At 44.6% G+C, this 14,957-nt stretch overlaps 1 protein-coding gene across 5 annotated transcripts in view; it reads left to right on the top strand.

The window, feature by feature from the left end:
* Window positions 1-6,415: 6,415 nt before the first annotated feature.
* Window positions 6,416-14,957, top strand: part of RAI14 (retinoic acid induced 14) — a 62,052-nt gene continuing 53,510 nt past the window's right edge. For 3 of the 5 annotated variants that reach the window (XM_028098005.2, XM_028098004.2, XM_088023715.1), the window contains exons 1-2: window positions 6,416-6,436; window positions 10,220-10,234. In XM_028098005.2, the coding sequence (XP_027953806.1) occupies window positions 6,416-6,436; window positions 10,220-10,234 (36 nt within the window). Of the gene's footprint in view, window positions 6,437-10,219; window positions 10,235-14,795; window positions 14,850-14,957 lie in introns of those variants that run through there. The other 2 variants (XM_088023714.1, XM_088023712.1) reach the window with 1 other exon arrangement.

Genomic DNA, 14,957 nt, shown 5'->3' with positions numbered 1-14,957 from the left:
GGGAAAACCATATGCTTTGAATGCTAGCGTAAAACTTTGTTAGAATGAATGGCAGGGAACAACATTCGGCCTTGGTAGCAGAGAGATGGCAAGATAAAAATGAAAGAGGAAAAATTACTTGAGTAGTTACAATGTCAGAAGAGGAAAGAATATCTTAGATTCTGGAGCCAAGGGCTTGGCTAGAGCTCCAAGCTTTAGTGTGGGGTATGGCTGGGGGTTGGGGGAGCTGGGCAGAGTGGAATTTAAGATTTGAAACTGGATTAAGACCAGCCTTCAGTTGTATGTGTGTGTGTGTGTGGGGAGGGGACAGTAAAGAACATGGGGTCTCTTGTTGGCCATGGACAGCCATAGATGATTTTGTGTAGGAAAGTGAGCTAGAGTGGCAGGCAAGAGTCTTTAACCAGCAGGGAGGTTGATATGGGAGAAAGGAAGTGGGGGGGTAGAAAGGCCAGTTAAGAGGTTATTGATTTTCTATTTAAAAAAATGTGTAGCCCCCTTTACCCATTTCTCCCACCCCCCAATGAGTGAAGAGGATATACATTTTTTAAAGAAAAAATAAAACCAAAACAAAACATAGCTTACTTACTCTCACACTTCATCAGGTTAAACCAACAATGAATATTCCTGTTTTCTGGATGGAAAAATGAGTGAGTCCAGCGTGGCGAGCTGGCTTGCCTGTAATCACATAGTGAAAGCTGTCACCACACAGCATTTTTTTTTTTTTTTTTTGTGGTTGATTACTACAGAAAGGAGGAAGAGCTGGGACTCTGAGCCACATCACCCCTGTTCCTTCCAGTGCATCGCTTCTCCCTCCTTCACGCTCAGTAACTTTACAGATGCTCTGGGCACCAGATAGTTTCTTGATTTAAACATTTTAAAACAAGCATGTAATGTGAATCCACTGGAATCTACAGAAATAGGCATTTATCTAAATCTGAATATAAAAGAGCGGTGCAAATCAAAGGTGGACCTGGCTCCCGCGAGCCAGCATCCTGCTTTGGAACTTTGTCCTGTTTAGGAAAACTCCAAGGCTGCCTCTGCACTGGTGTGGGGTTCCAGGAATGAGCAACTTTGAGAGTCATGTTCGTTGGCCTGCTTTCTATGTAGGAAAGAGTGCGGGAGGCCAGAGGGAGGGAAAAGACCTATTACACATCCTCCAACTTGCAGGAGCAGAAGTATGGTTAAGCTTAGAACTTAAGGGAGAACTACAGAACCAGGACAAGAGTCCTGTGCGACGAGGCTGTGCGAAGCATGAAACCACAGTTTTAGTACAACACAGCTTGGGTGGCCTGGAGAAAGCCGCCTTCTACTCACATTGAAAGAATATTGGACAAAGATGATCTCAGTTATTGCTCTGTCACAAATGACCTGGAAATTGATGGCATGGAACATTCTTTGTGCTATGCTCACAGATGAGGCGTCAGGCGTTTGAACAGGATGCTGTAGGAATGGCAGTGAGAGTTGTCTGTACTTTAAGATGGCGGACACTCAGACACTCAGGGCTGACGCCTGCGGGTCCCTCACAGCCTGGGGACTGGAGCCATCTGGATGGCCACTTCTTTACTCACATGTGTGACAGCGGAGCTGAGATGGTCCGAGGGTGCACTCAACCTGGGACACCTGTATGTGGCTTTGCACGCCTCACAGCATGACGATCAGCGTAGAGAGAGTGTTGGTTCCCAGAAAGCCGGATGGAAGTTGCATGGCCTGCTCTGACCTATTATTGAGAGTCAAAGAGCGCCATCTTAGCTATATTCTGTTACAAGCAAGTCAGCTCAGAGTCGAGGAGTTGGGATGGAGATGCCACCTCAAAGGATTGACATCGGTGATGTTTTCCACAGGCAATTAGATAAATTAAATCAACAAAATCTCCCTTGATTATCTTGAATTCAAATGTAAACCTTTATTTTAATATGTATAATTAGACAAATGTTTTATTAAAAACACCAATAGCTAATGTTTTTAAACTGAAATTTAAGGAATTTAAGACTACTAAAAAGGGTTCATTTTCTTTTTCTAGTATTCTGCTGGAAACTTTTTCGGTAGTGACCTGGCTTCACTCCTGCCTAAACTTTGATCCAGTACTTTCTGTTAACTCGAAATCAGTGGGACCACTTCAATAGTAGGATAATCTTCTAAACTGGCTTATGAAGAGCTCTAAAGGAAAAGGGGGGGGGGGAAGCTATTGAAATGTCTCTGATAAACAATGATCAATGTCAGAACCTCTCTCCTGGTGCTCTATACCTGTATAGAGTATCTATACCTGTCGATGTGCCCCAGGAGCTTGGTAAAGAGGAGAGCCCCATCTCAAGTGTCTAGCATGATGCCTGGCAAAAGAAAGAACCAAAAGGGTATTGAGCTGAACTGGACTGAATAAAGGCATTGGCCATAGGAATGAAAAGCAGGTCAGTGCAAGGAAACCAGCGAGACAGCCCCAGCAGCTGATGGACTGGAAAGGTGGAGGGAGAGGAGAAGAGCCGGGGCCTATGGCTTGGGTGACTGCACCACTAACCAAGGCAGGGGCATCAAGGTGAGGGGCTTATCTGAAGGAGGGTGTAGGGAACTTGGTTCAGGCCCTTTTCTCTCTTGGCAGGGGGGGCATCCTGATTGCCTGTTGATGCTTATTAAGAGTCTTTATGTGCAGAAAGATAGGACTGTTGATTCACTGTCTTCTCTAGTTCAGCATTTTAACAGATACCAACTTGGTTAATATCAGGCTGGTTTGTTGAAGAATAATTCCGGCTGAATAGAATCCCATAGAGCATTTTTAAATTTTGCACTCGTATTTTTTCAGAGACTTGGGGGAGTCCGATGTGCAGCCGTGTAGACATGATGCCTGGGCATGATCAGGACCAGAGACCACCCTGATCCTCTACTCTGACCGTTCAGACACTTGAAATGCACCTAAGCATTTGACTTAAGACTTTGTGGATGAAATCATTTGATCTGTGAAGTCTATCTTGTTCCACTTGGGTAAAGAGCAAAGCTCAGGGGTTGTGGCTGCTTATCAAGCTCAAATACCTGCCAAAAGTACTTAGGATGTTTGCTTGAATTCTAGCCACACATGTCTCCAAGCATCTGTGTACAAGGAAAGCCTTGCTTGGGCCTTGAGATGGTCATTGTTACGCATGTACCTCCCTTTAAGCAGTGAATATTTCTTTCAGTCAATCAAGTCCCACTTGCGTGTGTGTGTATAACACGTACACCTATACCCACATATATATATAATTAATAAACTATATTAAAATCATAAAAAAGAGCTTACTGTTCAAGGAAGCCTTTGTGTGAACATGCTTGCAAAGTAAATAATCATGCTTTAAATGCTTTTGTAGGACTACAAATTTTATGTCTAATAATATCTGCTTTAGGGGTGGTTCCTGCATTTAAAATGGACTTAGAGCCCAGAATTCCTGGTCAGAGTGTCACCAGACTGCAGTCCTGCCCTCTGGCCCATGCAGCCCAGCACAGTGATCTGGGTTCTGCCTGGCCTTCCTCTGCATGATGGGCATCGGGGGAAGTGGGGGGCTCGGGTGGGGTGGGGGGCAGGACTGAAGTGGAAAGGGCACCGAAGGTCTGGGCTTTGAATTTTGACTCTTTTACTTTCTGGCCTTATAACTTTGGGTGAGATTCTTCTATTTTCTGGGCTTCAGTTTCCTTGTCAGTTAAATGAGGATGATAATCCCCACCTCCTGGGATAGTTCGTTAATTCTTAGGGCTGCTATAACCAATTGCCACACACCAAGTGGCTTTAAATAACCATGAGAAATGTGTTCTCTCACAGATCCGGAGGCTGGAAGTCCAAAATCAAGGTGGCGACAGGGCCATCCGCCCTCTAAAGGCTCCAAGAAGACTCCTTCCTTGCCTCTTTGGCCCCTGGTGGTTGCCAGCAGTCCTTGCTTAATGGCAGCAAACTCCGATTTGTGTCTCTGGCATCACCTGGCCTTCGTCTCTGTCTCCTCCATGTCTTTATCTCTCTCTGTGTCCTTAGAAGGACACCTTTTACCAGACTTGGGGCCCACCCTAACCCATGATGACCTCATCCTTACTTGATCACATGTGCAAAGACCCTATTTCAAAATAAGGCTACACGCTGAAGTTCAGGGTGAACATGAGTATTGTGTGAGGACACTCTTCAACCCAGTGTAGGAGATTATAGTGACTTAAATCCGTTCTTTACGGCAGCTGGAAGGGAGGAGCACATAGTAGAAACTCAGCAAATCACTAGAAGCCATTTATGAGGTGTGACCCATTTGCTCTCTGACCTCATGACTCCTTTCTCTGTTGACAGTCACTGCTTTGTGGTTACGCTGGGTCACCCTCATCTCACATCCTTCACCATCTTTTGGGGACCTCCAGGTTGCTTCCTGATCTTCAGGATTTCGGTTCGCAGCTCCAGTTTTTCCTTTTTGCCATCATTCTGGGAACTCTAACATTCATATAATTGACTCCTCTGACAACCTACCTCTGATCTATGGGACTGCGTCCTAGACCTCATTCTTGTCCCTGATCCCACAATCTTCCACATACCTGCTCATTGTCACCTCCTGTGCTCTTGATCCCGGAATGTTTGCTTCACCCATCTTTCCAGTCTTTAGTCATCCAGCGGACTACCCCTTACACCTGTCCCTCCCAGGACTTCCAGTGGAAAATCACACAACACTACCAGTTGGTCTATGTGCAGAGTTACAATTCCCACTCTTGGCTGGACTTCCAGGAGTGCTTGACAACCCCTTTGTTCATTTCAGGTGGGTTTCCTTTCTCATCCCCCCCCCCGACTCCCCGCGCCCCAACCCCGAGCTATTGGGAACATTGTTCAAGCTTCTTAGCCCACCACGGACCCTGCACATTTTGCCTCTTGCTTCCCCAAGAAAACAGAAGCCAGAAAACAAATGGACTTCCTCTCCCACGTATCTCTGCTGGTCCTCCTCTTCCTCTTTTACTCTCATCTCGTGTACAACCATCAGTCTTCTGCCTGGATGAATCCTCGCTTCCACTCCTCACCCCTTTGTTTCCCTCATTCACTGGCTCCTTTGCTAGCCTCAGGCTATAAACACTGAAATCTTGCTCATTCTCAAAAGTTCCTTCATTTTCCTTAATACTGAACTACTTTAGCTTTCTCTTCCTGAGAGAACCAGCTGTACTGTAAAGGGAGGAACTCTGCACGTTTCTTACCTGCTCTGTGCCTCAGTTTCCTCATCTGTAAAATGGGCTAATGGTACCTCATAGGATCATTGTTTAAGATTAAGTTATAACGTAGTACGGTTCCTGAGACTTTACATTTTTAGCAGTTGTTTAGCAGTAATAGTATCCTCGCTGGGCTTTCACAGGACTTAGTTCCTAGCACTGATCTAGCACTGACAAGCAATAATGTTAGTACTTACTGGGTGCATTTCTGCTCTCAGAAGTTGTGAATTCCTGGGGCGCCTGAGTGGCTCGATCCGTTAAACGTCTGCCTTTGGCTCAGGTCATGATCTCAGGGTCCTGGGATTGAGCCCCTCTTTGGGCTCCCTGCTCAGTGGGGAGCCTGCTTCTCCCTCTCTCTCTCTCCCCTCCACCCCCACCAGCCCCTGCTCATGCTCTCTTGCTCTCTCTCAAATTGATAAAATCGTAAAAAAAAAAAAAAAAAGTTATGAACTCTTTTAGAGCTGATATTATTGCATATCCATCTTTTTCTGCCTGGGACTTCACAGAGTATCTGGCCCCTTGCCATCCCCCCAAATACCACATAAATGAGTGCTTCAACTCCATTGAATTGGTTGGAATCATTTTTTTCCCCTGAAGGGTAAAGGTGGTTTGACCTATTCCCAGACTTACTTCTGCCCCCATGAGACTGCTTTTACCTCCTGTGGCATAATTTTTAAATACAATGTTTTAACATTGGTCAGCATATTGGAAGAAATGAATTTGGTGGGATTATGGAGACTTTCAATACATTTGTGGACTGCGACAAAGGCTTCAGTGGGAAGGGTTTAATCTATAGTGGCTCCCAAGAAGTAGGGGGAAAACAAAGCTGTTCAACGAACAGCTCTGAATTGAGCCCCTACCATCTGGCAGGCAGTGGGCAGGAGGCCAGGGGTTTAGTGGTGAACAAGACAGTTGCTGGCCATTGGCCATGCCCTGGAACTCCTAGTCCGGTGGGAGGCCCACAGACCGCTAAAGATACTTCAGAAATACTATTTAATTACAGTCGTGCCGAGTGCTGGGGAAGAGAAGGATGAGCGAGCCTAACAAGGGGAACTAACCTGATCCAGGTGCTAGGGAGAGCTAGGGACAGCAGGGAACATGAGTAGGGTGCCTTGGTGAAGGGGGAAGGGCAGGGAGACCAGCCTGTTTCCGGATGGAGGTGTTTAGAATTATGTATTATGTCCATGACACAGAATTTAGCGTTTCTGTGGAAAGACCTCAGGAATCACTGATGCAGTCCATTAAGGGAAAGGTGATGGACTTCAGGGTGGATAGCAGAGACGTGTGACCTGCATGTATGAATAATCTGAAGTAAAGATGTAGGGAGAGGGCAAACTCATTTTAGATGAACTTCTTAAGTATTGGTCTGAAGTAACTAACATTGGAAAGCTCTTTATGAAACTGCTGGGCTCGGTAAAATGGTCCAGTGTTTATGTCATGTTGGACGGGCAACTTTCTTGGTATTCCATGGACTCCAAGGCCTCTCTTGGATCAACTCACTGTTTACTGAATATATCTCGTATTTTTCAATCATTGTGTCTCGTCTTCTCTCCATTCACCTACATATTACTCATTGTAAGGCGTAGTTCATTATCCAGTCAAAAAACCTTCCCTATCTGCCTACATGAAAGTTGACCCTCCCTTCTTTTGTGCCGATTCACCACGTGGCTCACTTTATCATTCTCATATCCTGTTTTGTCTTGTTGGCATATTTCTCATATTGCTTTCGTTTATCTATATGGAAACTATATGGAAAATTCAGGAAAGACTATGCCAACTATGTAAAAAGCATAAAATAGTTTTTGGGTGAATGAATGAATGTAACAGCTATGGAATTTTCTATACAGTCGATGGGAAAATATTGTTTGGGCCTGTAGCTTGCTGGTTTCTTATCCCCTGTCCTGAAATATGAGGTATGTGCTCTTTTTTTTTTTTTCCTGGATGGTACTAATCTGAAAACTTCCCAGTGAAAACACTGTCTCCTTTGTGTAACTTTCATCTTAGACTTACTGATTATATTGGCAAAACAGTCTGCACCTCATAAACTAGAGGGAGAAATGCAGCATTTCCAAAGATAATCTCTCAAGTAGACTCCTCCAAATGGCTGCCAAGCCATACAACAGGAGCTATGCTAATTGAGGATGATTAGGGTTTTAGTGTCTTTCCTAACGAAAGTCAAAGAAACTCTTTCTCTTCCTAGATCGCTCTGTGCCCCTGGATTATTTTGGTTGGGTTGACATATTCCAAACTCAAACCTGCCTACTAGCCAGATGTCTGTGACTACTGAGTTTCCACTGGTTTTTCAGTTCCCAATGATTAAACCAAAATAAAAAAAGGTGGTGCCACGTCTGGCTGACAGCAGACATTGCCAGTTGCCAAAGCCCCAGCGTTCATCATGCGGTTGACGTGGTATCTGCTACCCTTGCAGGAGGCAGGCAAGTCTTTCCAAAGGCCGAGCTTCAAGGGAAAACTCGTAAGCAGGTAGGGTCATTTGGAAATGATTTGATGAATAGGAAACTTATAGGCCAGCCATTGAAAATCTCATTTGTGATAAATTAGCAGGAATGTTTGGAGCTTCCACTGAAGGTAAGGTCTGCCTTTCCCACGTGCTGCCCTTCATAACTGACACATTACACATGTCTCCAGAGCATAACATATGGCTTCCTGAACTTGCAAATGTGGCCTAAATGTGCTCTGTTGGAAGAGCATCTGTTTAAACAGTCTCCTGGAAAACTGAGCCATGTGCAATAAAATAGTTAATTTCACGTCTGTGAATGTTTTCTCTAAAGCCCTTTAAAATGTTATTTTTAGGAACTACAGTAGAAAATTTACAAATTTAAATTTGCGTGAAGGCTGCCTCTGAAAGGGTAATGGACCATCAGTCCTAAGCTGTAAATATTAAAAGATTCATAGAGCATGAATGATGAAGGAACAGTGTGGAAGATCTAATTCAGTAATAACAGTCACCATTTTTTGAGTGCCTAATATGTGCCAGGCCCTTCACGTACATTACATTTAATTCTCAGCATAACTTGCAAGGAAGTGAGATCCCTCCCATTTTACAGATAAGGAAATGCCCATAACCTGCTCAAGACCACTTAGGTGGGAGGTGGTGGTGAGCTGGAATTCCAACTCAAAAGCACTAACCTCTGAAGCCGGTCACTCATTCTACACCAGGAGTTCTTGGCTTTGGCTTATGGATGGACTGGGGATAAGGGTTTAAGCCAGAGACCTTTATGAATTATATGCAAGCTCTTGCAAGTTTGTGCATTATTCTGAGGAGAGTCCATAACTTTAGCAGATCCTCAAAGGGATTTGTGAGACCGCTTCCAGAAGCAGATTTTGGCTCCAGGCTGCCTTCATCTTAGACATGAGGAAATAGCAAGTGAGAACACAAAATGTCCAAAGGCACTTGGCGCACTGTTGATTTGACCAAAAAGTGAACCACGAGCCTTCTTTCTGAAGTGTGTGTGTGTGTGTGTGCGCGCGCGCACGCGCGCGCGCACGCGCACATGGGTAATAAATCACATATAGAGATAAGTGCACCTCTGTGGAGCCACTAACCAGGTCACGAACTAGAGCCCAGGACCCTAGAATACTCCCAGGTGTCCCTCCCTCATCAAATGGCACACCCTCCCTTCCAACTACTATTCTGACTTTTAAGGTAACCTCGTCCTTGCTTTTCTTTATAGTTTTACCATCCCGACATGCACCCCTAAGTGATATGGATTCACCTTCCCTGTTTGCATTTTTGTCTACATGCAACATGCTATTGTCTTCTTCTGTGTCATCTTCTTTCAGTTATATTGTTTTTAGTATCCATGTTGTGGTGTGCGTCATAGTTTGTTCATTCCATTGCTTGATAGACTGTAATTTATCTTCTGTTATTGGACATTTGGTTATGTTTCATTTCTGCCTGTTATGAGCAATGCCTTTGTTAAAATTCTCATACACATCTTAGACACAAGTTGCACATGCAGCTTGTAGGGAAAGCACAGTATGTATTAAGCTTTTGTGGGGGACAAAATATTTAGTTCTACGAGGAAAAAGTGAAGAATCCTTTTCGTCTCCCACCCCCTTCCTTAATGCGTCTGTGGGTAGCCTTTGCATAGATGCCACTTGTCCCAAAACTTGGATCAAGAATCAAAGAGTGCACTTGAACCTGAGTTCAGGGCTCTGACTGAGATCTCTGGGATCAGAGTCTCCAGGATGAGGCATGAGAGTCTGCACATTTAACCAGTGATTCTCGTGACTGGGAGTCACTGGGTTCACCCCGATGAATTGATAAGACCTGTCTCCTTAGTTATGAGGAGGAGGTTCGGAGAAAGTGTACCCATGATTAAAATATTGGAAAATTGACTTTAGAATATTTAAAGGAGTAGAAAAGTTAAGGGAGCTGGATTTATTTAGCCTATTTAAAAAAACCCAGAAACATGATTAAATAATTGTTTTCTCATGGAACACTACATCAAAAACTAATGATGTAAATGGTGATTAACATAATAAAATAAAATTTAAAAAATTGCAAAAGAATGAAAGTTTTATAATTGAAAAAAAAATTTGTTAAGAGAGATTCAGGTTAATCAAGAGGAGGAAACTCCTGCTAAAATCAGCAACAGATACGGAGCGTTTGTTTGGTACCAGAGGGGTAAGAAATAAAGGCTGTTGTCGTGCCTTCAGGGAGCTGAAGACAGGGAAACAAGACAAGCACACATCAGCTCTGGAACAAAGGCCAGGACACAGTATTTTACTGAGTCTAGACCGTGGGCCTCGGGGCAGCTGTGTAGGCGGCCCCCTGGGGCACCATGGAGGAGAGAAGCAGAGAGACATCACCAGGAAAGGCGTGAAGAGCCTGCAGGGCTTGAGGTAGGCTTTAGAAGGAAGCCTTTTCGTTGGCCGATGGGATGACAGAGCATTCTAAAGCAGTGTCATCCAGTGTTTTTTCTTGTGATTCCCCAGTAAAAATACATATTTATATCACCGCCCAAGATGCATACATAATCAAAAGTTTCATGAAACATTTAACTTTATTAAGTATGGTGAATCTGATGTTTGCTGTTTTTTTCTAACTCATTTTTGTTAAATGTTGGATGAACCCGCTTGCAGGTTGACACCACCATTCTAAGGGGACCAGGAGCCCAGTGTGGAGGCAGAGCTAAGCCGCCCTATGGAGGGAGTGCCATTTAGAGGAGGGGATTTCCATGGGAAGTGGTGAGGGGGGGTGGGATATTTGTGTGGTGATGGTCTCTAGAAGCCTTCCCTGATTCTAGAGTATGAGTGAATTACATTGCGTTGTTATGGTAGAATTTGAAACTTCACCTATCATATGATCTACTTCTGACACCAAATGGTTTTCTCTATACCCACAACCGGTCCTCCAACTCTTCCGGCACCAACAAGGTGTCCCAGCAATGCAATTCAGTTCTGACACTAATGACCTCGAGGTATTGTCAGATCCCACAGTTAGGGGCCCAGTCCCACAAAATTGCTCCCATTTCAGATGCCATCTACATCTGGGCCAACTGTACATCTGACCAACGAGCTATGAAGTTGGGGGGTTCCCACAGCCCATGCCTCAGGTTTGATAATTTGTGAGACAGGCTCACAGAACTCAAGCACTTTTGCTTAGTATTACTAAGTTTATTATAAAGAATACAAATCAGGAACAGCCAAATGGAAGAAAGGCACAGGGCAAGATAGGGGATGTGAGTGTGGGTGCGTACACGCAATGCTTCTACTCCCCCTCCAGCATCATCTTCCCCTAGTGCCCCGATGAGTTCACCAACCTGGAAGCTCTCTGAACCCTGTGGTTTGAGAGTGGGTTAAGGCTTTTTATGGAGGTTCCATTATATAGGCATAATGGGTTAAATCATTGGCCATTTGCTGATTGACTCAATCTCTAAACCCTCTCTCCTCCCTGGAGGTGGAGTTAGGTTCTAACCCTCTAATAACATGGTTAATTCCCTTGGCAACCAGTCCCCATCCTGAAGCTATTTAGGGGCTTCCAGCCACCAGTCATGTCATTAACGTTAACTCATGTAAGGAGCTTATTATGAATAACAAGAGATACACTTCAGCCCTATCACTCAGGGAATTCATGGATTTTAGACGCTCTAGTGCTAGGAACCAGGGACAGAACCAAATCTATAATTCTCATATCACAATATCACAACCTATTTATCTGACCAACCCTACTGTGAGTCAGTAAATTGGGCAAGATAACTTTTTAAGATTCCTTTTGATGCTTGGTTTCAAATTCATACCACTTAGCAGAGGGATAGAGGTGGATGAGAAGAATTTGCTTCTAGATTCTCAATAGAGCACCTTAAAAGTATTAAACATCTATTTTATCTCATCCTGTGGATGGCCATGGAACTTTTGGTATGGAACGTAGCACTGGGTAGAATGGTTTTATGGGAGAAAATACAAGGACGATCCCCATGAACGGGTTTAGGAGAGGAAGGTGATAGCACCTTGAAAGCCATGCTTTCTGGGAGGAAACATGGTACAGCCCATTGTGCATGTCAGAACTCCTTACAAGTATTACCAACCGCCTGGCCCAGGACCAGAGAGCTCAGTCACATTAGCATCACCTCCTCATGAGTGCTGGCCAACAGGCTGGGCAATGTCATTTCAGAATCTGGATTCCTGGGTTAGAGCGAGGACAAATTGAGATCCTTCTTGTCCCCCACTTTTAGCATACTTGGGAGAATTTTAAGAGTAAACTCTTAACTTTTCTCTCATTTCCCAGCCAATGGTCTATGTTCTCCCCCAGTTTCTTCCTCAGGTTTGCTCCTGCCTTCCTGATTTGTTCTGAACTGTTCTCTTGGCTCGGATTCTAAGGCCACTGTATATAGCACCCATCTGTTTCCTGTATAGCACCTGTTTCCTTCCTGCCACTTAACAGTGAACCCCCTCTGCAGCACAGACAGGTTGAATGGGGGTGTGGATTATTTATTAAATCTTTGTACACGTGTGGGTAGCTGTGTTCATCTGTTCTAACAGGAGAGTAACTTTGGGCCTGCAATGAGGAGACACTAGATGAAAGAGAAGAATTTTAGATCTCAAGGGATGTGCCATTGACCTTGTCCTCCAGAGGGTTGTGTGTGGGGGGGGAGGGGCAGCAGGCATCTTTCTTGCTGTGTCCTCTAGAAACTGAACTCCCTCAATATCCACATGTAACTAATTTTAGGGAATCCCTACAACCAGATTTTACTCTGCCCGAGTTCAGTGCCTTAGCGGCACTGAAAAGGAAAATCCTTTCATGCGGACTTTCTTTGCTTGAGGACTTTCAGTCACACCCTCTGAGGTTTAATTTCCTTTTGATCTTCCCGATCCAGTTTTAAGTTGGTCAGTTTAAATTAGGGAAGGATTTAAAGACAACACTAATGTGGCTTTGGGATAATGTAGCGAGGAACCATTGGTCCTGAATGTACTTTGATGAATTTTTTGTTTTGTTTTGGCTTGTTAAATGCTGTCTGGGGGAAATCAGTCTGTTTCCTGGTGTTTGCTACATTTTGTTCTTAGGTAAAGCTTCCTATTCTACCAACAAACGCTTGTCCTTGAGGCAGTGTATGTATTGCGTTCTTCTGCAATAGGAAGCCTGATTTATCATTGAAGATAGAACCTGACGTCGTCTTTGTGAGTGTATTGATAGTTGAAGAAGTGTGGATGACATTGGCGTAGACACATTCTTAACTTACTAAAAATATTTAGAGAGCTGCTTCGTTCTATATGATAGCCTCTAGCTACTGGCTCTGGAAGTCTAAAATTAACAATTCGATTCCTTAGTCATACAAGCCACATTTCCAGTGCTCAGTAGCCATATGTGGCTAATGTGATAATGACCATTTGGGCCAGATAATTCTTTGTGGGGGTGGGGGTGGGGAGTCATCCTAGGCATTGCAGAATGTTTAGCCGCACCCCTGGCCCCACCTACTAGAGGCCAGGAGCATCTAGTCACAACGATAAAAAAAATGTCTGCCGAGATTGCCAAATGTCCGCAGAGGAACAAAATCATCCCTGGGTGAGGATAACTTGCTTAGTTTGTCCAGTGCAGATATAAAACATTTCCATGAACAAAGACAATACTGTCCTAGAATAATCTCCAGCAAAGTTTGGTTGGCGGACATTTTATAGAGTAAGCATTTTTGAGCTTTAGAGGAATCAAGAGTAGTCCTCTGGTCCAAAGCCTCGGGAAACTGAGGCGCTTGAGAGGTTTGGGTGACTTAAGGTCCATAGCATGGAAGTATCAATCTAGACTGCTAGATTTCTAGTTCATGCAGCCTAGAGGACAGACTTCTGATTTTCATTTCAACCTATCTCCTCATTCCTGTGTTCTCACACTCAGTGATGGCTCTGGGGAGGAGGGAGTCCTGAGAAATGGGAGTGGCCCAGTCCTGAGCCTCGAAGCAAATTCCATACCTTAACCCTGCGCACCTCTATTTTACTCCCCCATGGTCTGTGGCTTTCTCTAAGGCCCTGCCTCTAGGCTGCAGTTGGAGGGGTGCCTGGGACGTCTTGTAGACCCACCTTTGCTGTATCAGAAGGTGGGTCCCTATTGGGTTTCCCAGTGCAGAAAGATTGAGAACATGCTCCTCGGGCTGTGGAAGGTTGTAGTCCTGTAAAATTTCCCTCTTGTTAACTGTTAAATTTCCAGTGTCTCTGTCGGCTTCCATGCAGTGGTCCATGGCCAAGCCTTTAAAATTAAATGCCTGGCGGTTTTTAATCTTCAGAGGTCACAAGGAAGCAGAGAGCCCTGCAGAAAGTTTTGAAAAGGGAGAAGGAATCTTTCTAAGGGTGTTGGTATCCACAGCGGGAGGGGCCAGAAAGTAGGCTTAGCTAGGAGAGGTCTGGAGGGTAGACCGGCCTGCAGAGTGACCCAGGGGCCCCAGGATGTGCCCCAGAATCTTTTCTCCCTGAATTAATCCTGTATACCTCTCCATGACTCTTCTTCAATCGCTGATTTTATTCCCTTCTCTGTTCCAAAACCTTCAGTGGCTCACTGCTGCCTTTTCACATGTGAACCTTCTTGGTCTTCTACTCAAGGCCCATTTGCTCTTGCATGGAGATCTCCTCTTTTCCTTTGTAAGAGTAAAAACCAATTTTTATGCACGTGAAAGCTTTATTGTTACTGTGGTTCACAGAATGATTCTGTCGGGGTTGGGGGTTGGCAGTGGTGGAGGCTTTGCTCAAAGCTGTTTGATGTTTAATAGCTCGCTCAGGAAGAATTTTTTTTTCTGATGATACTTTGTTGAGTCGGTAGCCCGGACAACTACTTAAAATCATTATGCAGCTCAAAAATCAGGGCCCAGGGAACAGGCCAGAAAGAGTGGCAATGAAAGCAGGCGAAGAGTTGTGTGTAAATAAAACCTCAAGTAACCTTGAGCTCTGGGCCAGTTTGGTTCTGTAACATTGTGGGCCCAGTGAGCTGTGGCCCGGGTCAAAGGCCAGTATCCTGAGGAGCCAGCTGTCAGAGTTTAGCTGGAAACAAGCTAATGTGTAAACTTGCCTCAGAGTCTTTTCAAGTGGCTTCATTTTCCCAGCTTCACTGAAAAGAAGTGACTTTATTTCAGAGTTTGCTGACCAGCTGCTGTTCCATTGAACTGTTGATGTTTTCCTTTGGGAAACCAGTCTTCTTGAGTGTCTCCACGGTGAAGGGGAAGGTATCTGATTTGGGGGCAGGTTTCGATTTTAGTGACGGGAGGGTGGAAACCGGGAGGACCGGGGTGCTGCTGGTCAGTGTGACGGTGGCCACTGTTGTTCACTAGCTC

Source organism: Eumetopias jubatus, unplaced genomic scaffold, assembly GCF_037043125.1.
Source record: "Eumetopias jubatus isolate StellerSeaLion01/CBP00866 unplaced genomic scaffold, mEumJub1_p1.0 scaffold_5, whole genome shotgun sequence".
Classification (NCBI taxonomy): Eukaryota; Metazoa; Chordata; class Mammalia; order Carnivora; family Otariidae; genus Eumetopias; species Eumetopias jubatus.
Note: the sequence above shows the minus strand (reverse complement) of the source record. Positions and strands in the feature narration are given on the sequence as shown.